A 19,586-nucleotide genomic window follows, 5' to 3' on the forward strand; every position below is an offset into this window, starting at 1 on the left:
TTAATTCTAATATAAGAATAATATTACCATAACAACAAGGAATTACCTTTTTTACAGATTGTTGTGCAAGCAGTTGTGCGCTACTGCACGCAATGAACTGACTCCGTGATGTATACATATAGTGATTAAACAATTTCAGCATTGTTCAGAAGCGGGAATGGTTGTGGCAGGAGTGTGCAGGGCTATAGCTGTCGGTTGAGCAGTCACCGCAATAATGCTGCGCAAGGGAAGTAGTTTGAAAAGAGAGTTAGAGAGGAGAAGGGTCTATCGGCAGAGGAGGCCCAATCAGGATAACGGAAGCCTCTACCATAGTGTCCAACAAGTGCTACGCACTTAGACTCGTGCATGCAGATTTGCCTCACATGAGAAGATGAAAATGCGTGAAAATGCGGCTCGTAGAAGTTACCGGCCATATCGAGAACATTATATGACATAGTAAAACAGCTAGCCCAAGCTTTTGGTAGCTGGGTTTGAGGGAGTTTGAGCTGTGGTGTGCTCCACGCACCAGAAAAATTGTGTTCGAAAGATAGCCCGGTCGAATAGTCCCTATTTAATAACAACTGTACTTTATATAGGCAGGCGCTAATGATTAATAGGCCATTTAAGTTTAAAGCAGCAAGTTTAAAGTCAGTACCAATCCTATCTAAGGTGCCTAAAATTATCACAGGAAAAATAATAGAGATTTAATAGACAGAGTCCGATACCTAAGTAGTTTAGTGCTCATTGAACAAATCTCATTTTGACATACACATTACATCAGTGACAGCGGAAATGGTGTGCTTGGCAACATAATGAGAAGTTTCCCTCAAAACAAACACTATCCAAAGTAAATGCTCTATCACACATTTACACAGGCTAAACTTTGGCATTCGTCATCCATTAGCAATGCCTAAAAACACATATTCTGAGCTGTAGAATAACTCAAAGCTGTTAATTTTGACACAACCTTTCTAACTGTATTCTTCACCAGTGCTCCTCTAGCGAAATTAGAACTGGACCCCACTACATGATACTCCGATTCAGCCATCCCCAAACATATCATCGGTCATTAGTTTCCAGGATAATTTGCTTTCTTTCTGCACTCACCAATTTCTTTCTATTTTTTTATATTCTTTGTTCACTTACATGGACTCACACAATTTATAACGCACTCTGGACCCTTTGGACGTGGTAATAATTAAATAAAAATAAATAGTTCGACAATAATTTTTTTATATATTTGGCGAACACTATGTGTACAGGGATATACAAGCAATTCTATGGGCACGCTGTATATGTATGGTTAGGAAAATGCCATCGGATATGCTAAGCATGCAGTAGCGTGGTACATGCGGCATAGCAATTTGTTTGTGTGCTGGTTAATTAAGATTTTCTGCGCCAGCATTCTGCACTATTGCGTGATGATTAAAAGCTGCCCTAATATATTGTTCCGTTTCAACAAAAAATATATCGCAGCAAAATGGAGCATTATCTCACTAGTTTACACACTTACTTTATAAAATGTCCCTTAGCTCAATGGAAAAAAAAAGATGAGTGAGGGCACTTCAAGGGGCCACTAAGATACACTGCCTGACTAGAGGGTACAGACCATTTACCACCAATACATGCATACCCACATGCACACGGGTCATTTCTCTTACATGGTGCCAAGCATAAGGAACAAGCGCCCACAAAAGTTTCCACTAGCACTGGGCATTGGGAAATCAATCAAGTGCAAGTCAAATCCGTCTGACTTTAACTAGCAAATTATTATCTATTCTCAAAATACTGAAATATTTTCAGTGTGCAGGTTGTAATGCAGGCCTGGAGATAATTTCTGGCGGCAGGTAGTACTTGTCCAAATCCTCCCGTAAGAATTCACCACTTGACTCTTGCGCCGAATCCCCAGCGGGGTTTGGACCAATTCAACACGGTGGCTGTAAGAAATATCACGCACGCAGGGCGCTAAGAACTTCTGGCTCAGAAGAAGCCACACTTTTAAGCTGAACATCGCACAGTTTAATGCTACAGCCTTATCCAGGGAGGTTAGTGAACGAGTGCCCTTCGAGGGACACGCGAGTCTTGAATGAGATGTTATAAGGCTCAGTGAAGTTAGGACAGATTAGGTACACACTGCTACAGGGTGCGTGTCAACCAACTAGCCCAACTTTCTGCTCTCCGAAGCACATACCTTGCAATATCATGTCGTCTAATTTCTGTACATGACGCAGTGTTAGACGAGCGCTTTCAAGGTAGACATTGCACAGGTGCTTATGGACATCACTCTGAATGCCTAGCTGGCAAAAGCGAGAGTTGTTTATTAGGAAAAGGGCCAAATAGCGTGAAAACCAGCGCGTTTCTTTTGTGACGACATGAGATAATTCACGCATGCGAAAATAGACAGGTGGCCTACATAATTATTTCTTGTTACTTTATCGCTCCTGCTTAAAAACACAGGACTTCTGACACCTAAAATAGACACAGACAGCAGCTCTCTTGACAATGCTAGGAAGGATATTTGAATACACCTCAGCAGCTAATAGTTGCCTACACCGTCAGGGCACAGGTCTCTACTGTGGGCTGGAACAATGACACCGCAAGTGTCGACTTGGTCTTCGAAGCAATGTTGCGGTACGCTATCCTTCAATTCCCCGCGAGTCCACAGCGTGGACTCTGCAAACAAAGCGCGCAAGCAACAACAGATTACAGGCTTATGTGCGATATATAACGGCTCCAATGCGTGGTGCGTTATTTCTGTTGCGTTAGTGTTTTTTTTTTCAATTCCACTCTTCTGTCAATACAGCCCCTCTGCAATTCCACTCCTCCTTTCTGTAGCGTGAACCCTCAACGTCAAACGAAACGCCAACAAGACTGTTGAGAGTGCAAGAGGGAAGCGAGAAGGTGTTATTTCAGAGAGAAAGATTGCTGACATTGTCTCTTTCAGCGACAGGGTATACAGCTCGTTCGGTCGAAAAGCCGTCGGCGTAGTCTACACGGCGTGCCGGAAGCAATCGTTCGCTGCGTAAAAAAAAAATCGTATTATGCTCACCGCTTGCCGCAGAATATTGGTTGGTTGGTTTATGGGGTTTAACGTCCCAAAGCGACTGAGGCTATGAGAGACGCCGTAGTGAAGGGCTCCGGAAATTTCGACCACCTGGGGTTCTTTAACGTGCACTGACATCGCACAGTACACGGGCCTCTAGAATTTCTCCTCCAAAGAAATTCCAGCCGCCGCGGCCGGGATCGAACCCGCGTCTTTTGGGACAGCAGCCAAGCACCATAGCCACTGAGCCACCGCGGCGGCACAGAATATTCTGGATGATGTCAAACGATTCAGCCTTTCATGCTGCATAAACATGTTTCTAAGTTAGATCCTAGCTTACGGCAGGGATTTGAATCGGCGACCTATATTCGGGGGCCATTGAAATGAACGCCGTATCATGGCAATTGGTGGTTCTTGTGGTTGATGATTGATTGGTGTGTGTAAGGCGATAAAGAACTAATGAAAGTAATGAAAAAATGAAAAAAAAAATCGAAAAAAAAGCTGGTCAAAGGCTTCATAATGCTCAGAATGAAAAGCCGGCGCATGGTGATGCTAATCAAGAAATTTTACAGTGTGCCATTATCAAATAATTAATTTCAACAATTGAAAATAATGCGTTCAAAGCTTTCAAACCTCTCAGAATAGAAACCTTCACCCACTACGCTATCGCGTCAAACCCTTAAGGCGGAGCTTAACTGTTCTCCTTTATTTTAAACTGTTGAATGACCACGGCGTGGAAAATATTCACGCCTCAGATTCATATGTATTCCGCCCATATTGTTATTTTCATGAATCTCAGTAGTAATTATCTTCCAAAAGCTTTTGATGCTGCGTTTTAGCAAGGCTCCTTGCAACCTGTGCGCATAGGGCCGCTGTTTACACATGGTGTGAAAGTAAACGTGCATACAGCGGAACGCTTTCTCAGTGCAGACTGTCTCTGAGTATGCTTTCTCAGTGTTTATTTTGCTTCTGAATGTTTTGTCGCATTCATTTCATTCTTCTATAAAGCATTGAGCCGATGCTTCTTTGATACGAGAGTTATTCCCCGAATATTGGTCCAGTTTGTTTGCTTACGCTCAAAGCCGCCGGCCTCGACTTTTTCATTGCGTTTGCGATGGCAGGAGCGGCGATACTCATCACGAACGGTGGCAGCCCAGCGGAACTGCTTGGAGACTGTTGGACATTGTAGTTTCCAGGGCGCGTTACCATGATAGTTTTCTGCCACATTTACATCGAGTGGTGCCGAGAGTGGCAGGCATTGTTCTGTTTGACGACCGCCAAGTGCGCTTCTTAGCGTCGCCGCCGCCGAGCCAGGGATAGGAAACTTTCATATAGACCATTCTCCATCACATACATACGTTAGCGCCAGTTCTTCCTATTGCGAGAGGAGGTAAGCCTGCAAGACCGTCGTACCGTTGTCATGACCACAGTAACCAGCAGAAAACAAACTTCATACCAAAACTAGATTTGAACCGCCGCCACTGAAAAACGCAGTTCCGTGCCGCTGTCATTCAGGCTTGGCCAGGGCCGCAGTCTTACTGCGTGTCGTGCGTGGGCTGGATTTATTCAGTTTTAGGCTACAGATTACCTCCAGTCGCCAGGTGTAAGAAAATAGTCGAAACCGAAACTAACCGGAGGTTCCTACCCCTGACCGAGTCATTCAGCTTTTTATGGGTGCAGGTCCGCCCAATGAAAAAAATTTTTGGAAGCCTTTTCACTGTCTTCATGAAAGGCGGAATGCCGTCAACACTACGCGAGAGTATACGTACAGGCGCGGCCATAAGTAAACGGAGCACGCTATTGCGTTCGAAGTGCAATCACGCCTTCTCCATTGGTAATCAAGAAGCGTTGTTTGTATACAAGAAAGCCCACCAACCTCCTCTACCAGCATGCGCGTACCACTGCTGGAAATTTTAATCAGGTGACGCGTGAAAAATATTCGAATGCAGTTGCGTGCTCTGTTTACTTTTCTCCGCGCCTGTACATTTTACTTCTTATTCATGTTTTCATTTTAGTTGTCGATTTTCATTAGCTCTCTTACGCTCCTATCATTTTATCATTGCAGACGTTCCTATCATATTACCCTTCTCTTTCAGGCCTCTTTCTTGTACCGGTTGAGTATTCCTGCCTTGTTACCGCCCCTCTCTAAGAGCCTGTGTGTGTTCTTGCGGACTTAAAATTGCATCCTTTGTCTCCCTCATGCCGTGTTTCCTTCTTCTGACACCACCTTCATTCTTGGGGTTTACTTTGTCTGCATTCTAGATGATTTTAGCTCGTGGCGTACAAATCGCGGGTATACATAAGAAATCGACTAAAAAAACGATTGTAAGCGTGGAAGTAAAAAACTGTCGTTCATCCAGCCTTGGCGAAAAATTAACTTAGAATAGCTTTAGCACAGCCTTGTGGTTCTCTTAGTGTACTCAGAGGCACGTATCTTACAATGTCATCTGCTTGCTTTAATGCTTTAATCTACAAAAACGGAAATTTTCTGAGTACACAAAGTGGATGTGCTGGTGGACATGGCGAACACTATACTTAGTAACTGGAAGTCGAGTCAAATATGTAGGAAGACAAGTACGTTTCTATTGTGACAATATGAATCGATTTACGCACGCGAATAGTAGGGAAGTGATCTGATTATTTATTTCCTGGTCGCTTTATTTTTCGCGCATCAGAACGACTGGAGCAGTAACTCCAGAAATGCACATAGAAAGCAGCAGCCTCTAAACGTCCAGGAAGGTTATATGAATAAACCCTCGCAGCTAATAGTCGCCTTCACCGTCAGGGCACAGGTCGTGGCTGTGGGCTGGCACAATCACACCGCAAGCGTCGGCAAAGTGGTCAATACAATCTTGCGGAACGTTGTCCTTTACTTCATGTCGAGCCCACAGTGAGCAATCTGCAAATAGAGGGAAGATGCAATAACACATTGTGTGCTTCTACATGAGACTTGTTATTAATAGAACACCTCCAATGCGTATAGCCTCTGCATTTTTGCGCATTCCATCCTTGCGTGCGTTTTCTCCCACTGCATCCTTAGTGCAAATCAGGACCTCTATTTTGAACCTCGTCTCCGCACTGTAATGTGTTGTGCGAACGCTCTGTACTGTCCAACGTAGAGTGAAACATGCACAAGACTAAGAAAACATGAAAAAGAAAACCAGAAGACTATATATTAAGGAAAACTACCACTTACACATTGAGTTTTATTTCGATCATGCGAAGGTAACTGTGCGGAATAGCTAATGTATCTTGCTTGTGTTCTCGAAATAATACCGATTTGTGTTTTTGCGTTGCCGTTTTCTCAATACTGTTACACTGTTTCACGTAATACACAGCACGTCAAAGTAAGCCTTACTTTGCGCACGTGCCCAAAAATCTCGAAAAGAGCTATTGTCACAGTAAACACGCACCAAATTCTCTTAATTCCCGAGTTTGTGACGTTGGAAAGGAGCAAGAAAATATTTCTCGGTGCTCACTACTCTGCCTCGTAGCCAGCCGCATATGTTAAATTGATTTGTAATTGAGGCTGTGTCGTCTCCAAATATTTCTTCAGGCTTAGGAAAAACAGTACATTTTGTCATGAACTAAGCAGTGAAGAGGTGATTGCCCCGGTATGTTCTTCGCTGTTCGCAGTTGGCGTTCAAAACAGCGAAAAATGTATACTATCCTGGCAACCTGCACTTAGAAACTGATATTCAAGCACAGGATAAGGTGTGGAGTTATTTCTGCCTTCACACTATAGCCGTCAGTCGGCAAAAATGCCGTTATCTGAATGTTTGAAGCCTCCACCCACTCACCTCTACCCTCATAAAGGTACATCTACCCTCCCACCAACCTGCGACATCCAGAAGGCCTCCAGCCAGCAACCATCATCCACCTCCACATAGAGCCACCCTCAAGACAGTCATGAGGTAGCGCCGTGCACACCGATTACGAAATCATCTTCATGACGCAAGGGGAATGTGACTCATGTAAAAGCAAACAATGTGAAACATAACGTAAAACCAATACATCTCAGGCAGGTTTATGGCATCAGATGGTTTGATGCTCCGTTACGTTTTTTCCTACCTCCAACCTCTCCTCACAATTTCAGCTCAACGAACACGTGAGCTTTATGGAGAGCGTGGCAGATTTTTTATAAGCTTGTCTGTTTTGAAGAACGATATTTTTATCTTCTTTACGCTCTCTTCAAGAAAACTGTTGAAAGAAATTTTCTGGACCGCAGTCTGTGGTAGGTAAATTTTGTGGACATTAAGCGCAATAACTTACGATTTCCTTCGCCTTGCAGCTCCGCGTCTGCCACGACGCAGTTCTCATAGTCCGTGTAGTAGATAATAGCCTCCCTCGGTGTGGGATCTGAAATGTTCCAAAATGGTGCAAAATTTAGGCTCAACCGTCCAAGTGGCTGCTATTCATTATTTTTAAAAAGGAACTTTAAGCTAAGCTTAATTGTTTTTCTTAATAAATAGTCTGCGCAACAAACGACAAACGCACCCACTTTTCAAATCTCAGTGAGTTAGGACTAGCCTTTCTTATAGAAAATTAGTTGTTCACAGCAAAAATCAGCAGAGACTCGGTATTTAGCCTTGAAGCAAGAATGAGACTTCACGGAGTAAAAAGATTTTCAACGTAACTTAAAAAAAACTTAAATATGGCTCCAGTTACACAGAAACAGCCATTTCAGTATAACTCGGCGACTCCATTTAAAACTGCTGTTGCCGGTGCAGCTGTCCACAGAAAAAATTAAAATCCTTGAGCGTCCGAAGCTCCAATATGTGGCAGGTTCCTTCATGTTCTAAGCTATTAGTTAAATACCAATTCATAAGTGCACCTATACCACTAAAAAGCTTTCACAGTCCCTTTTCTTTCACGCATCAAAAACCTGTTAAGAAACACATGCGCTCATTGAAGGGTTGTCGCCCCTTCAACCTTGCAGTGAACTAAGATAAGGGAAGCATGAGTCTCTGGCGCCGAAAATTGACCGTGAATGTGGGTTGGTAAAGTAAAAAGTGAATGCCAATTCATAATAAACCGAACTGTGTGTGGTAGCCGGCAACCATCGCGTTCTATGACGGCGTCGGCATTTCGTTTAAGTTAAATGAACGATCTCCTTTGCTGACGCAGTGTTTCACAGCTGCCGGCAATAGTCGCTATGGTCGCAATTAGCACTGGAGAAAATTCTCAAAAGCTACATTCAGGCGGTTACATTATGAAGCTGAAGATGATTGCAAATGCAGCGCCACCGATTCTTCCAGAGGAATGCTAGCCAGCGTGCGATAATGAGGCGGAGTGCCGTGAACTGTTCACCTAAATGTAGCTTCTTACATTAGCTAAGCTGTACGTTGTGTCGTGGCTGTACAGGGCACCGTGTAGGCTCTTGGTGTTGACGCGTGCTGGCTATGGTACAACATACCAAACTATCACGTGGTTAGTGTTAGATAGCTAGGCATACATATCAACAGTTTGCGTGTAAGCATTGCAGCGACATCATTTTATTCATAGTCCGGCGATAAACTAAAATGTTTTCATTGTATTTTGAAACGATATTAGGGGCCACGCAACAGTTTATTAAAAGAATGGAGAAGGCCGTAGCTTTAGGAAACAGGAAAGGGGACGTTAGATTTTTTAACACCTCCAGTCGAAAGTATCGTATGGCAAATGCAAGGAGGAAACTGAGGTAAGAACAAAACGTAGTTAGGTTGGTGTACGGGGTTTAACGTCCCAAAGCGACTCAGGCTATGAGAGACGAGTACACCTAACTAGGAGAACAGATAACCATTTGCACGGTAGTAGAGGCATGAACGGAAGTTAGTGAATTTACACCTAAGAATTTAAGAGAAGCAGCTTGACTCGGATAGATGGCGGACGGGTCCTGCATGATTGTGCTCAACAGCAACCACTCTGATCGTATTTTGTTCCAGAGAGGAAGTAAATTCACTACTCATTCAAACGAAAACAGGTGCTCGCCGTTACACAGATGACGGAAGCGAACAGTCATGGAAAGGAAGGAGAATAGGGGATGGTTTTTCTAATTTTCAGTGTTAATTGAACGTTAATGTGCAAATATTTTATCACTTAAATATTACTGATAAGAAAGCAGAAAAAAGAGCATGCAGCCGGTTGGATCAGATCCCGCGACGTGCGAATTTCACGTCCGGTGCTCTACCAACTAAGCTACGGCGAACGGCAGTCTAATCTTCTGCTTTCAGAGGTACTTATGTGTAGTGTAACCGAACCTTGGGGGTGTTCCCCACCGCCACGTAGGAACATGGTCGAACGTTCGGGCGCGATCTGTGCAAGGACCCTCTTATGCTGCCTAAGGCATCAAGACTGCCAGGTTCCACGCACTCCTTGCAATATTAAGCAGACAAGTGAATGGGAAAGACGTGCTAATGACATAAAAAGCGGAAGCCAGCCGCCACCAAACCAAAGGAGCATGTGGGTGTTTTTTTTTTCAATTTGAGCTGTTAATTGTTGCGAGAGTACAGTGAAATTGTTTTATCGCTGGTTACTAATGGGGTTCAGCGCTTTTCTGATCTCGGCCATCAGTCAGCGCGAAAAAAGTTTTCACACTCTGTAAAAGGAAGAGGCCTACCTTACTATCATGATGAACTGCGCGAAAAAAAACAAGAACAGAGACAGAAAACACCTACACACATAGAGCTCAGATCTCTATGTGCGCGCACTGTGCGCTCTATGCGTGTACGTGCTTTCTGTATCGGTCCAGAAAACCCTTCATTACTAACCAGCTGCGCTTACCAACATCGGATGTAACAATCACCGCGCCAGCCTCATTTCCAGCCTTGATGTGGAACGTAAACACCTCCCTGCAGAAATGTGCGCAAAGTTTTAGTGTCTGGAAACAATGGCGCTTCTAGAAACGTTCTTTATAATGCAAAGCATGCTACATATCCAATTTTGAAAGGGAAAGGTCTACTAGTCGGTACATAGGACAAGGAAATGAGTGGAATATGCATGCTACGAACGCTACAACGAAATAAAAACGCAGAAATGTGTTATTTCGTGCTGTTACTTTCATCATAAAAAACAAAACCTGCCGTGGGTGTAGCCTACAAGTTTTAAACACTAAACAGTAATTTGCGCTGACGCGAAAGGGATGGTTTTCTGCTCATATTAATGACATTAATTTGCGAGCTGTACCGCGCCGTATTCTGTGCTGAATTTATCCCTGTGTTACGGATGCATCTTCGCGCTTAAGCAGTCTGTACTTAGCTCATGTTAGGATAGCTCAAATTAGGTTAATTTTCACTACAATGGTATACTGGTTCGGTTTACTGTAGTCGGCAAATAATCGTTTGTCAATAAACGACAAATGCGTCATTTACAGCACCTTGCGTAGTCAAAGTGCGTACTGCCTGTCAAAACTTCCACGTGTTTTTTGTTTGGAGGAGCAATATTCGTGGCATCATGTTTGTCACATGTTGAGGGGAATCCCCCAAGGTGGAGTAGATTTGTAATAAAAGAGTAATTACAGAGTGGAATCCACCCAACCTAAGCATACGGCATCAAAGGAAATCTACGCAGCTTTGTCAGAAACTTAGCAGCAGAAGAAAAATTAATCATCGCCCGGGTTTAGAACCTCTGACACCGCTTCACCGTGGTACTCTCGGGGCTTATTAACCCCATCGTGCATCATTTATTGGCTTCGTATTGAACAGAAAATTCATTACCCAGCTGTCGGCAAAAAGTATTTGTAGGTAGCCGTCTTTGATTCTACGTCAATATTTATTCTCGTCGCTGACAGGCACTCGAAGACGGTGTCGTTGTCCGAATCCGAAATGGCTACTGCGTTCTCGAACTTGGTCGTTATCTGCAATGCATAGCACATTTCAGTTTATTTTTACACGCTCTGTGGTGCACAGGATTGACCACTAAAGCCTTTTGCTCAGAAAGTTGTTACGGTGTGTCGGAAGTTGCAAGCCAAATAGCAAGAATGATCACACATCTACCTTTAAATTTACATTTAAAAGTTTACAGGTTGCATGCTGCTTCAGAGAGTGTGCAAGCCGGAGGGAGGAGGAATAAGAAGAAAGGCCGGGAGGTTAACCGGAAGAATAATCGGTTTGCTACCCTACACGGAGGGAAGGGGATGAGGGAATTAAAAAAAAAATGAAAGAGAATTTTTTGTTGAGAGTTTAAGAGAAGATGCCGTGCAAAATCCAAGGCGTTATGATTTGGATAGCAATGACCACAATGAGGCGGAAGATCAGGAAGATCGCCAGCGTCTACTGCATACAGCTCATGAAACGTGCTTATAAGCGGAGCTGAGGCTACTTAGTTCAATATACAGTGTGTTTCAAATTATTCAATGCACATTTTTGTTTTAGAAGTAGAGAATGACACATATATGCAGGTTCCAGGTTTATTAAATGGCATGTCAGACATTGTTTACCTAATATCGTGCACCAAAAAGAAGAGTAAATGACTACAACAAATTGTTCAAACTGTTGTTTTCTTGTTTTAGGGCACAAGATAATATCGAGAAATTCATGGCCTTCAAAATTGATGGTGAACTCGGTTTTAAAATTTCTATTCAGCGTCGTGCTTCCAGATATAGGGCCCAGAAAATACTAGTTTCTTCACTCGTGAAGCTTGCTTTCTCGTATTGTGCATTTTTATAAAAGGGCGCCGCTGTTCCTGGCATCGTCGCGAGAATCGCGTATACTATATGGACGCTCGAACACAGGTCAGCTGCTTTTGTATTTTAATAGACGGACGCGCATTTTAGCAATGTGCGAGATGGGAAAGCCAACGCGAAGGTCCGTTAAAAAGCGTTTTAGTGCGAAAACGCTACTTGACGAAGGGAAACTGGCCCGCCGGTTTGTGTGATGATGCATGACCTTGAATGTGACCTAGGGCAAACAATAAATAAAAACTACAGAGAATATTTACTACGTTGGAATCAGTTGAAAGCACGGATAGTGCTACGTAGAAGACAACGATGACCGGGCGTGCGTCAGGACGGAGCAGCTCAATGTTGATGAAGATGACGTCCTGTAATGCGCATCGGAGGAGTGTGGTACAGTTGAACCCGAGGCGTTTTCGGCAACGGTGGTAGCCTGTTTGCGTCTCTTTAAGTGTCTATAAGTTTAGTGTACTACATTACTGGAAACCCGGCGTGCCAAGTCTGCAGCGCTATGCGCAGGCTTTTCCGACTAATTGTCTCTCGATCTTAGGCAGGCGACCGCACGCAGCCTGTCTCCTGCCACTAAAACTTATTACGTACTGTAAACAATTCATAACAAAAGACTTAAAATTTAACTTTTCAGCAAAGTTTTCGCATATTTTGTGCGGGATTCACCTTTTGAATGAATGAGGCGTGATAACCTTTTCCGGCCTTTAAGCGCTGGCAGCCTCGGTTTAGTCAACCTTTATGTCCTAAAGATAGTTTCGCGTTTCATGTTTTCCGGAACACTACACACTCAATAATGCGTGAATTCTAGAAGGTCAATGATTTCAAGTTTAACCGAGCCTCATAATGTGTTCTTATGTTTCTGCTCGGTATTGCTTTTGGGTATTTATGGATTAGGAGTATTTTGCTGCTCGTTTCCTATTTGTTCGGTTTTTCCCTGAGTTCCTTTTCTCACAGTAGAGGAAACTGTTGCACATGGGCTTAATTTACATGCTCTTAATGCCGCTCATGTACTGCTCTGTGTATTTGGTTTACAGCAACATGACGTATCCAGGAGGGTACGTAAAATGACCCTCTCGCATGTAGACAAAACCTTTTTTTTTTCTATAAAATACACACTGCGGCAGTAGTGGTTAAAACATGGCTTGAGAAAAAGGGGTGTTTTTGCGTGTACGGTAAACTGTCGCCTTTGTGATGCTCTTCAAGAGATGGAGCATTGTATGCTCCAGGAGGGTACGCTCCATCTTCAAGAGATCGAGAATGCCCTCCTAGGACAGCATGCAATGAACATTGAAATAACCGCTTCATTTGATGCCATGCTAAAAAAGTAGCGAAGATAGCCTACCGGTCTTGCACAGTGGCCTTTGAAACTCATCTCTTCGCGTCGCTGCGGCTTCGACTCCCAATCGCTCATATTGACAGAATTTTTTTTCTGTACTTATTTTTATGCAGATATACCTGGGTGATAGACGATTTTTCTAGGCTCTGATCCCCTGGATTTGCGCTTCCGCATTATAAAAAAAAAAATAGAAAAAAAACATTGCAGCCACTGGTATTCAAACCCTTGGCGGCGCGAACAGGTATCATTCGTTGGCCATTTCACGCGGGCAGTAGGCATCACCGCAGCCGGTCATCAGTGCGTTAAAATGCACCACACTCTCGCTTGGTGCATTGCACATCGTAATCTTGATCGCCAGTACTAATATTTAAGTAATATCAGCGCTTCGAGTTATGTGGCGGTAGTGAGAGAGAGATGCGCGCTGCATGTGTTGGCGTGTTGAAAGTTGTAGCAGAAACACGGCAGTTGAGCACTACGCGTTGGCCTTGACAAGGTTGCTGCAGAAAAGCGGCACTGCGGCAAAGGCCGCCGGCGTATATTGGGTAAATTGGCATTGACGATGACAGAGTTGGGGACGCGCATACCTGGCTACCTGGGTCAGTGGACGCTTCACTCGCGGTTTGAGTGGGTGGCGGTGATGTCTTCCTGCAAATAACTGTGTTTCGCACATTATTTTGTGCTTATCAATGTAAACTACCGGCCATTTTTTTTACTTTGCATACCTCGAAGCACGATACTGATTTACATTATTCAAAATATGTGCTGGCCTTCAAATTTGTTGGCCTTCAATCCTGCTGCAAACACAGAGACCTTAAGTGGGAATAGAATGTTTAGTCATTTTAGTTATTAGTATAACGTCCCCGTTAGCGTAAAATCAGACTTCATGGAAGACATCGCAGTATTTCGCAGGACTCTTAATTGCAAACCTGTATGGTATAACTTGAATCACTCGAGATAACGGTACGCACTAAGAGAACGTCAAAAAAAAACCTAAATCCTCATGCAGACTATTATAAAACCACTGTGAAAAGGTGGTTTGATCATTTTCATAACCTACAAGAGCCTGAAACAGCACCAGTAACTCGTGCGTGGATCACACCACTCTGTCGAAAACAGAGAACAAATGTTTCTACAGTAATCGGAAATATAGGCGCAATAATATAGGACATCTGGGTGGTCCCCATGGAAGTGAACAGCTCAGATTAGTTAAGCGCTTGTCTCCTATGTCCCTTCATTCTGCGCTGTTCACTTTCAGCTTAGGATGAGACGGAATCTTTACTCGTGCCGACATCACATATCACAAGGGTGCTTTTGCATTTTCCCGGCTTTGATGTGTGGCTGGTACAACAAGGGCCCTTATTCCAATTTTGTGTCATAATAGAAACCACCACAATCAGCCACTGCGGCCACAGCTTATAGGTCAAAACGCCGGAAGCTGATCTGGCGGCTCAAATGCAGCGAAAACGTAAGTTTAAGCGTAAGATGGAAAGTTCGGCTAGTTGGACGACGCTCGTGATGGAAATGCGTGGGCGCAAACTAAACTAGGCACAAAGAAAAAGAAGACACCAGACATGCGCCGTTCTCACAACTAGTTTATTGGGAAAAAGACGCCCAAAAGAACCAAAATCCAATCAATTCTGCAGCACAAAAGAAAAACAAAACAAAAATTAAGATCTCTGAAGATATCCTATTTATTTTTTTGTTAGCGATATCAAGGCGGGCTCACACATTCCATCTTTTCCCTCGTGACTTGACACGGGTGACGAAACAAAACTTCTGTTTCCTGAAATAAAGGTCGGCACTTCCTACATTCCCGGCCGTGCTAAACTACTCAAGACGAACCACCCTTCTTATACTCACTAAGGCGGATGTGACGACACCGACTGGTCTGCGAGATCAAAGACAGAATGAATTTGTGCAGTGTCAGTCTGATGTGGTCTACAAAAGTCCCTTGTTGTGTGGACTACGAGCACGCCAAATCACCTTTTGGAATCGAAGAGGCACTGTTCTAACCCGATGGTATATGTATTTCAGTATCCTCCCGTTAAGATACCAAATAGGCATAGCGTCGCCGCATTCCCTTAACACGTTGTCCTCAAGAGAAATGTTCATCACATCCATTGCTGCCAGATGGCAACATCCAGCCACACTAGAGTCACTCCCAGTAATAATTTACTATTATCTAAAATTTGCACTGCAACGCTCAGTGAATTTCGCAATGACTTGAATATGAAAATGACTGGTATAAGGAACTCTCTACCGAATGACATCAAAATTTTGACATTTTTTGTACTCTTTGGGAAATACATTCGTTGTTTTAAAAATACTTTAGTTTGTTCTTCAATTCGGGTGATGTGCATAAGTATTCCTTGCACCTTTACTTCCGTTGCTCTTGTCGTGATAGCGTATTCCTTCGTCTCATAGTCTCCCTGTATACTTATCTTCTGTGCGTGAGCATTATAAGTTCCTACTATTAGCATCCATAATATTTTAATTTGATACAGGTACAACAGCCTTTCACTTTTTTTTTACACTGCCCACGTGCTTGCTGTTTGCTGAACTATTTGAACTGCCGAGGCTAACAGAAGCGGCGCAGCTATACATAATCGGTGCTTAACACCTGCAGCTAGCTCATGCCGTAGAGATTCAGATTCGGTTGCTTGAAACAAATCGCAGCCGCACGATTTCCTTGCAACACCACTGTCGCTGAAATAGTGAAGCAACGAAGAAGCAGGCATCAATCTTCGAGTCGACCACTTGCATGTGCCTCTGCTCGTGGGCCTACAGGAATCGACGTCGGACACTTTGTGAGACTTTTGTTTGTCGCTCCCAATTAGTGTATTTTAATGCCTCAAGCCTCAAACTAAAGCCTCGGCATGTGCCCGTATGTGTTGATTGCTACTACCCGTTTCGTATCCCTATAGAAAGGCACAGAAGAAACTTTTGTATTGCCACAGCAGATCTTTGTGTAGTATTTTGATGCCTGACTACAGAAATTCTTGTAGTAACAACAATACTTTCTGTAGAATTCAGCAGCCTCCTCCAGTAACGAGAGGAGTCTGGAAACGAAGATTCACACAAGAGAATTTTGTCAATAATGGACCAAGTATGTCATTCTAGGGCTTACAGCAATCAAACACATCGCGATAATTAAAAATTGATGACCAGATGCCGGGGTACCAGGTGTCGAAAACTCGTTCTCCTTAAATTTTTGGACTCGAGAAAACGCAGGGGGAACACGCATCATTTGAAAGAACGCGGTGTTATCCATACCATCGCACTTCACGTTCTATTTCGACCCTTTGGCGCAGCAAAGTGGCGAGACAGAGTTGGAGTTGGAGGAACGGAGTTGGAGTTGGAGACGAGAGTTGGAGAAAACGAAAAAAAAAAGATGAGGCCAAGCGAAAGCCATAAAGAGCAAACAAACTCAGTCCCGGGCAAAGTGCTTAATCAAAAGCATCAGACGAACCCTGATTTTACGCTCATTTGGCTTAACTCAAAAATAGTCTACGTTGCTGCATTTTCTGCTTCCCACAGTTTGAAAACACACTTTGCTCTGCGAAGGAAGTTTTCTGTAGAAACTGTCGGGAACACGGGCTACTGAATAGTAATGGAACTGGAGTCAACTGCCAACCACAGTCACTGGACCACATAATCGGTCCAGTTACCTCCGGCTGCCTCTTGTTAATGGCACCCTATCCCGGATACTTCTTAAAGTGGGGAGAAAAATTATTGATCCAATGCCGCGGGTAGCGAACGGGACAGAAATGTGGGCTGGTTTACATCTGAATCCTGTAAGGATAGGATAAAAGCCTCCTGAACACAATCCAGAGTCTTGTAAATAAATAAGTAAATAAATAAATAAATAAATAAATAAATATATAAATAAAGTACATTTAGCTGTTAACAACGAAAAGTGCTTTTTTAGCATTATAAACCTTCAGTATCGTTCGCGATTAGTAACTGAAATTCCAATTTTTCAGCACGCCGCAAAGGCTACTATGATCGTAAATATAACGCTGAAGAAAAGCTGTATACCTACGGACTTCAGTGTTCAGCCGACTACTATTAGTGGTTCTTTCGCGGTCCGGCTGCACAGTAGGTCAGGACAGAAATGCTGGTTAATGATATTGCACCCGGAATCAAGAGGAAGGAAGGGGCGGGGGCAAGGCCCATAACGCGACGGCTAGATATCTGGTGTTCGTTGACGATATTGAATGAATGCTAAAAAAAAGCAAGTGTGGCGAGCCACGGCAAAAGGTCATTTGAGCGGTCGAGATCAAGAAGCTTGCGGGGATGAGGTGGTCGCAGCTGGCATGGTACAAGACGAATTGGAGAGTTATGAGACAAGCCTTTGTGCTGTTGAGAGCGGAGTTTTGCTGTTGAGGATGATACGATGAAAAATTTATATCACTGCAATTTCTTTCATAAAAATGAAGTGCATATTTATCTCGCTCGACATCCCTTGTGAATGTTTATGCTATCCATCTAACATGCATCTACAACGAATTATTTCGATTGTTCTTCATATCTGAACCAGATATCAGCTTCGCAAAATTGAAATTTGGCAAAGCGGATGTCAGTGTCGTCTTTTTGAGTTTTAGAGACGAGAATATTTCTTGCTACAGAACGTTGTCGAAAGAAAAATCCGCCCGAGTGCAGGCAAACTATGTCTCCTTCAGCATCAGAGGTCGTAGCGCGCGAACGGTTGATTCACATCAATGTGCGTCTTTATTGACAACTGCGTCAAAAGCCTCTTTACCCTCACCACTACGGTACGTATTATTTCCATAATATTAGAGGAATATTTAGATTGCTGAGACCAATTGATAAATTTTTTGGAAACGCGATGATGGATGCCGACAATCCTTTAAAAGACCGTTTCGAGGAGTCATAAACGGTCCTTGAAGGCATTTTTGGGACCTGAGAGAAATGCGCAAAGTTGAAAAGATTGCGTTTTTTTTTTTGACGTATGCTTCAGTCTCATGCAGGTATTCAGCTCTGAACGCAGAACGCAACGGCGAATGGGTACATGTGTGCTGCTGCTGTCACAGCATATGGGTCACGGCCGCTACGGCTGCGCTTTCCTGCAGTGACACCCCAGCCCATTTCTGCGTGACGACGTCATTTTCTGGAGGAGGAGAGGAACCACTGCACGCTATGACGTTCCAGCCTAGAAACTCTGGCAAAGAAGGTCTGTCTTCGAAGACGGTCTTGTTCGAAGGCATCGATTCGTTCTGTTCAATGAGTGCGGTGAACTGGAAGATGCCACCCGACTTTCCAGGTTTTTAGCTCTATGTATTACTCATGCGAATTGCACTAGAAAACAAAATTGTATAGATTTATAATTCCTGAGAATCAATCAGAGATCATACCTTAAAGCTGTCTATCGGGTCGCGATGCATCTTCAGTGCACCCCTCGGCGGACCCAGCTTCCCGATGGCTAGGCCTGCCAGACAGATCGCGGTCACAGAGACAGCCCGAAGCGCTACCATTGCCGCACTTGGCGACGTCAGAATGCGCTGAGAACTGAAAAGCCACCTGTTTTCAATAACGCGGCTACAGCCGCTCGCAGTGACACTGGAATTCAAAAAAAAAAATCCTTCAGATTCTCGAGGTTCCTTCTTCATAAATTTCCATGCAGATGCTTCATTTCGGGCTCGTGTATTTATTTCTTCATTCTCTTAGGAAGGCACACACTAAAAATGTGACTGCTTGTGACTAACGTGAAGTATAGAGCAAATTCCGCGGCTCAATTGCCTTTTTCAATTTTTTCCTCCTAACCACTTGGCGTCTGTACGTTGTAACAACCAAGGACTACCCTACCATATCTTCCCGGAAGAGAATACTGCCACCAACAGTGACAGTGAAACGAAAAACAATTCTGATTCGCCAGGTGCATTTTTCTCCCCTTTGCAAGCAGGAGCTTCATTTCGGGCTCTTGTATTTGTTCACAATTTTGCAAAGCCATCATCATCATCATCAGCCTGACTACGCCCACTGCTGGGGAGAAGTCTCTCCCATGCCTCTCCGATTAACCCTCCACCCGTTTTCAAAATATGACTGATTAATATTAACGCTATGTTTCGACCCTTTGGGAAGATTTGAGTATAAAACCACAACAGGCGACTCAAGGTCGCGTACGCTGGCAGAGAACGGCGAAACGCAGCTGGCTTTTTCAATTTTTCGGTCTTGTGTTTTTGGTGAAGCTACGTTGCGCCAAGCAATTAATTAGTTACCTACCATGTTCCCCTCACCCCTGCTGTCTCATATCTCGTGGAAAAGGAAGGCTGGAACCATAGTGGTCTGCCGGACGGTCTCCCAATCAAAAAGGAGGACAAATAAACCAGAAATTTGTGTCGTGCGCCAGATTTTTCTTTTCGGTTACATGCATTCCTGCGTTTAGTCTGTCATGCTACAGACACTTGTATAGCAGGATCAATTGGGCGATCGAGAAGCCAGTCGTAGGTTTTGCCTGCGCCTCTGACTGTACACTCTAAACACGAATACAACTATGCGGGAGTAAAAAGGCTGTAACCTGTCCTCTAGCGCACACCCTTCTTTAAAGG

At 43.8% G+C, this 19,586-nt stretch overlaps 1 protein-coding gene across 1 annotated transcript; it reads right to left on the reverse strand.

Moving 5' to 3' along the window:
* Positions 1-5,784: 5,784 nt before the first annotated feature.
* On the reverse strand, positions 5,785-18,512 carry LOC149360593 (uncharacterized). Its single transcript, XM_089569339.1, has 5 exons — positions 18,388-18,512; positions 10,717-10,851; positions 9,785-9,852; positions 7,295-7,381; positions 5,785-5,921 (listed from the first exon to the last, which is right to left on the reverse strand). The coding sequence occupies exons 1-5, from the start codon at positions 18,510-18,512 to the stop codon at positions 5,785-5,787; spliced, it is 552 nt and encodes a 183-aa protein (XP_089425465.1).
* Positions 18,513-19,586: the final 1,074 nt, after the last annotated feature.

This window comes from Amblyomma mixtum, chromosome 2 (assembly GCF_055824585.1).
Source record: "Amblyomma mixtum isolate Tamu chromosome 2, ASM5582458v1, whole genome shotgun sequence".
Lineage (NCBI taxonomy): Eukaryota > Metazoa > Arthropoda > Arachnida > Ixodida > Ixodidae > Amblyomma > Amblyomma mixtum.

Coding starts and splice junctions, on each gene's coding strand:
- LOC149360593 (XM_089569339.1), bottom strand. CDS start 18,512: ATGGTAGCGCTTCGGGCTGTCTCTGTGACCGCGATCTGTCTGGCAGGC. Junction 10,852..18,387: donor ATAGACAGCTTTAAGGTATG/ATCTCTGATTGA, acceptor ATTGCAGATAAC/GACCAAGTTCGAGAACGCAG. Junction 7,382..9,784: donor GATTGTTACATCCGATGTTG/GTAAGCGCAGCT, acceptor GGAACATTTCAG/ATCCCACACCGAGGGAGGCT.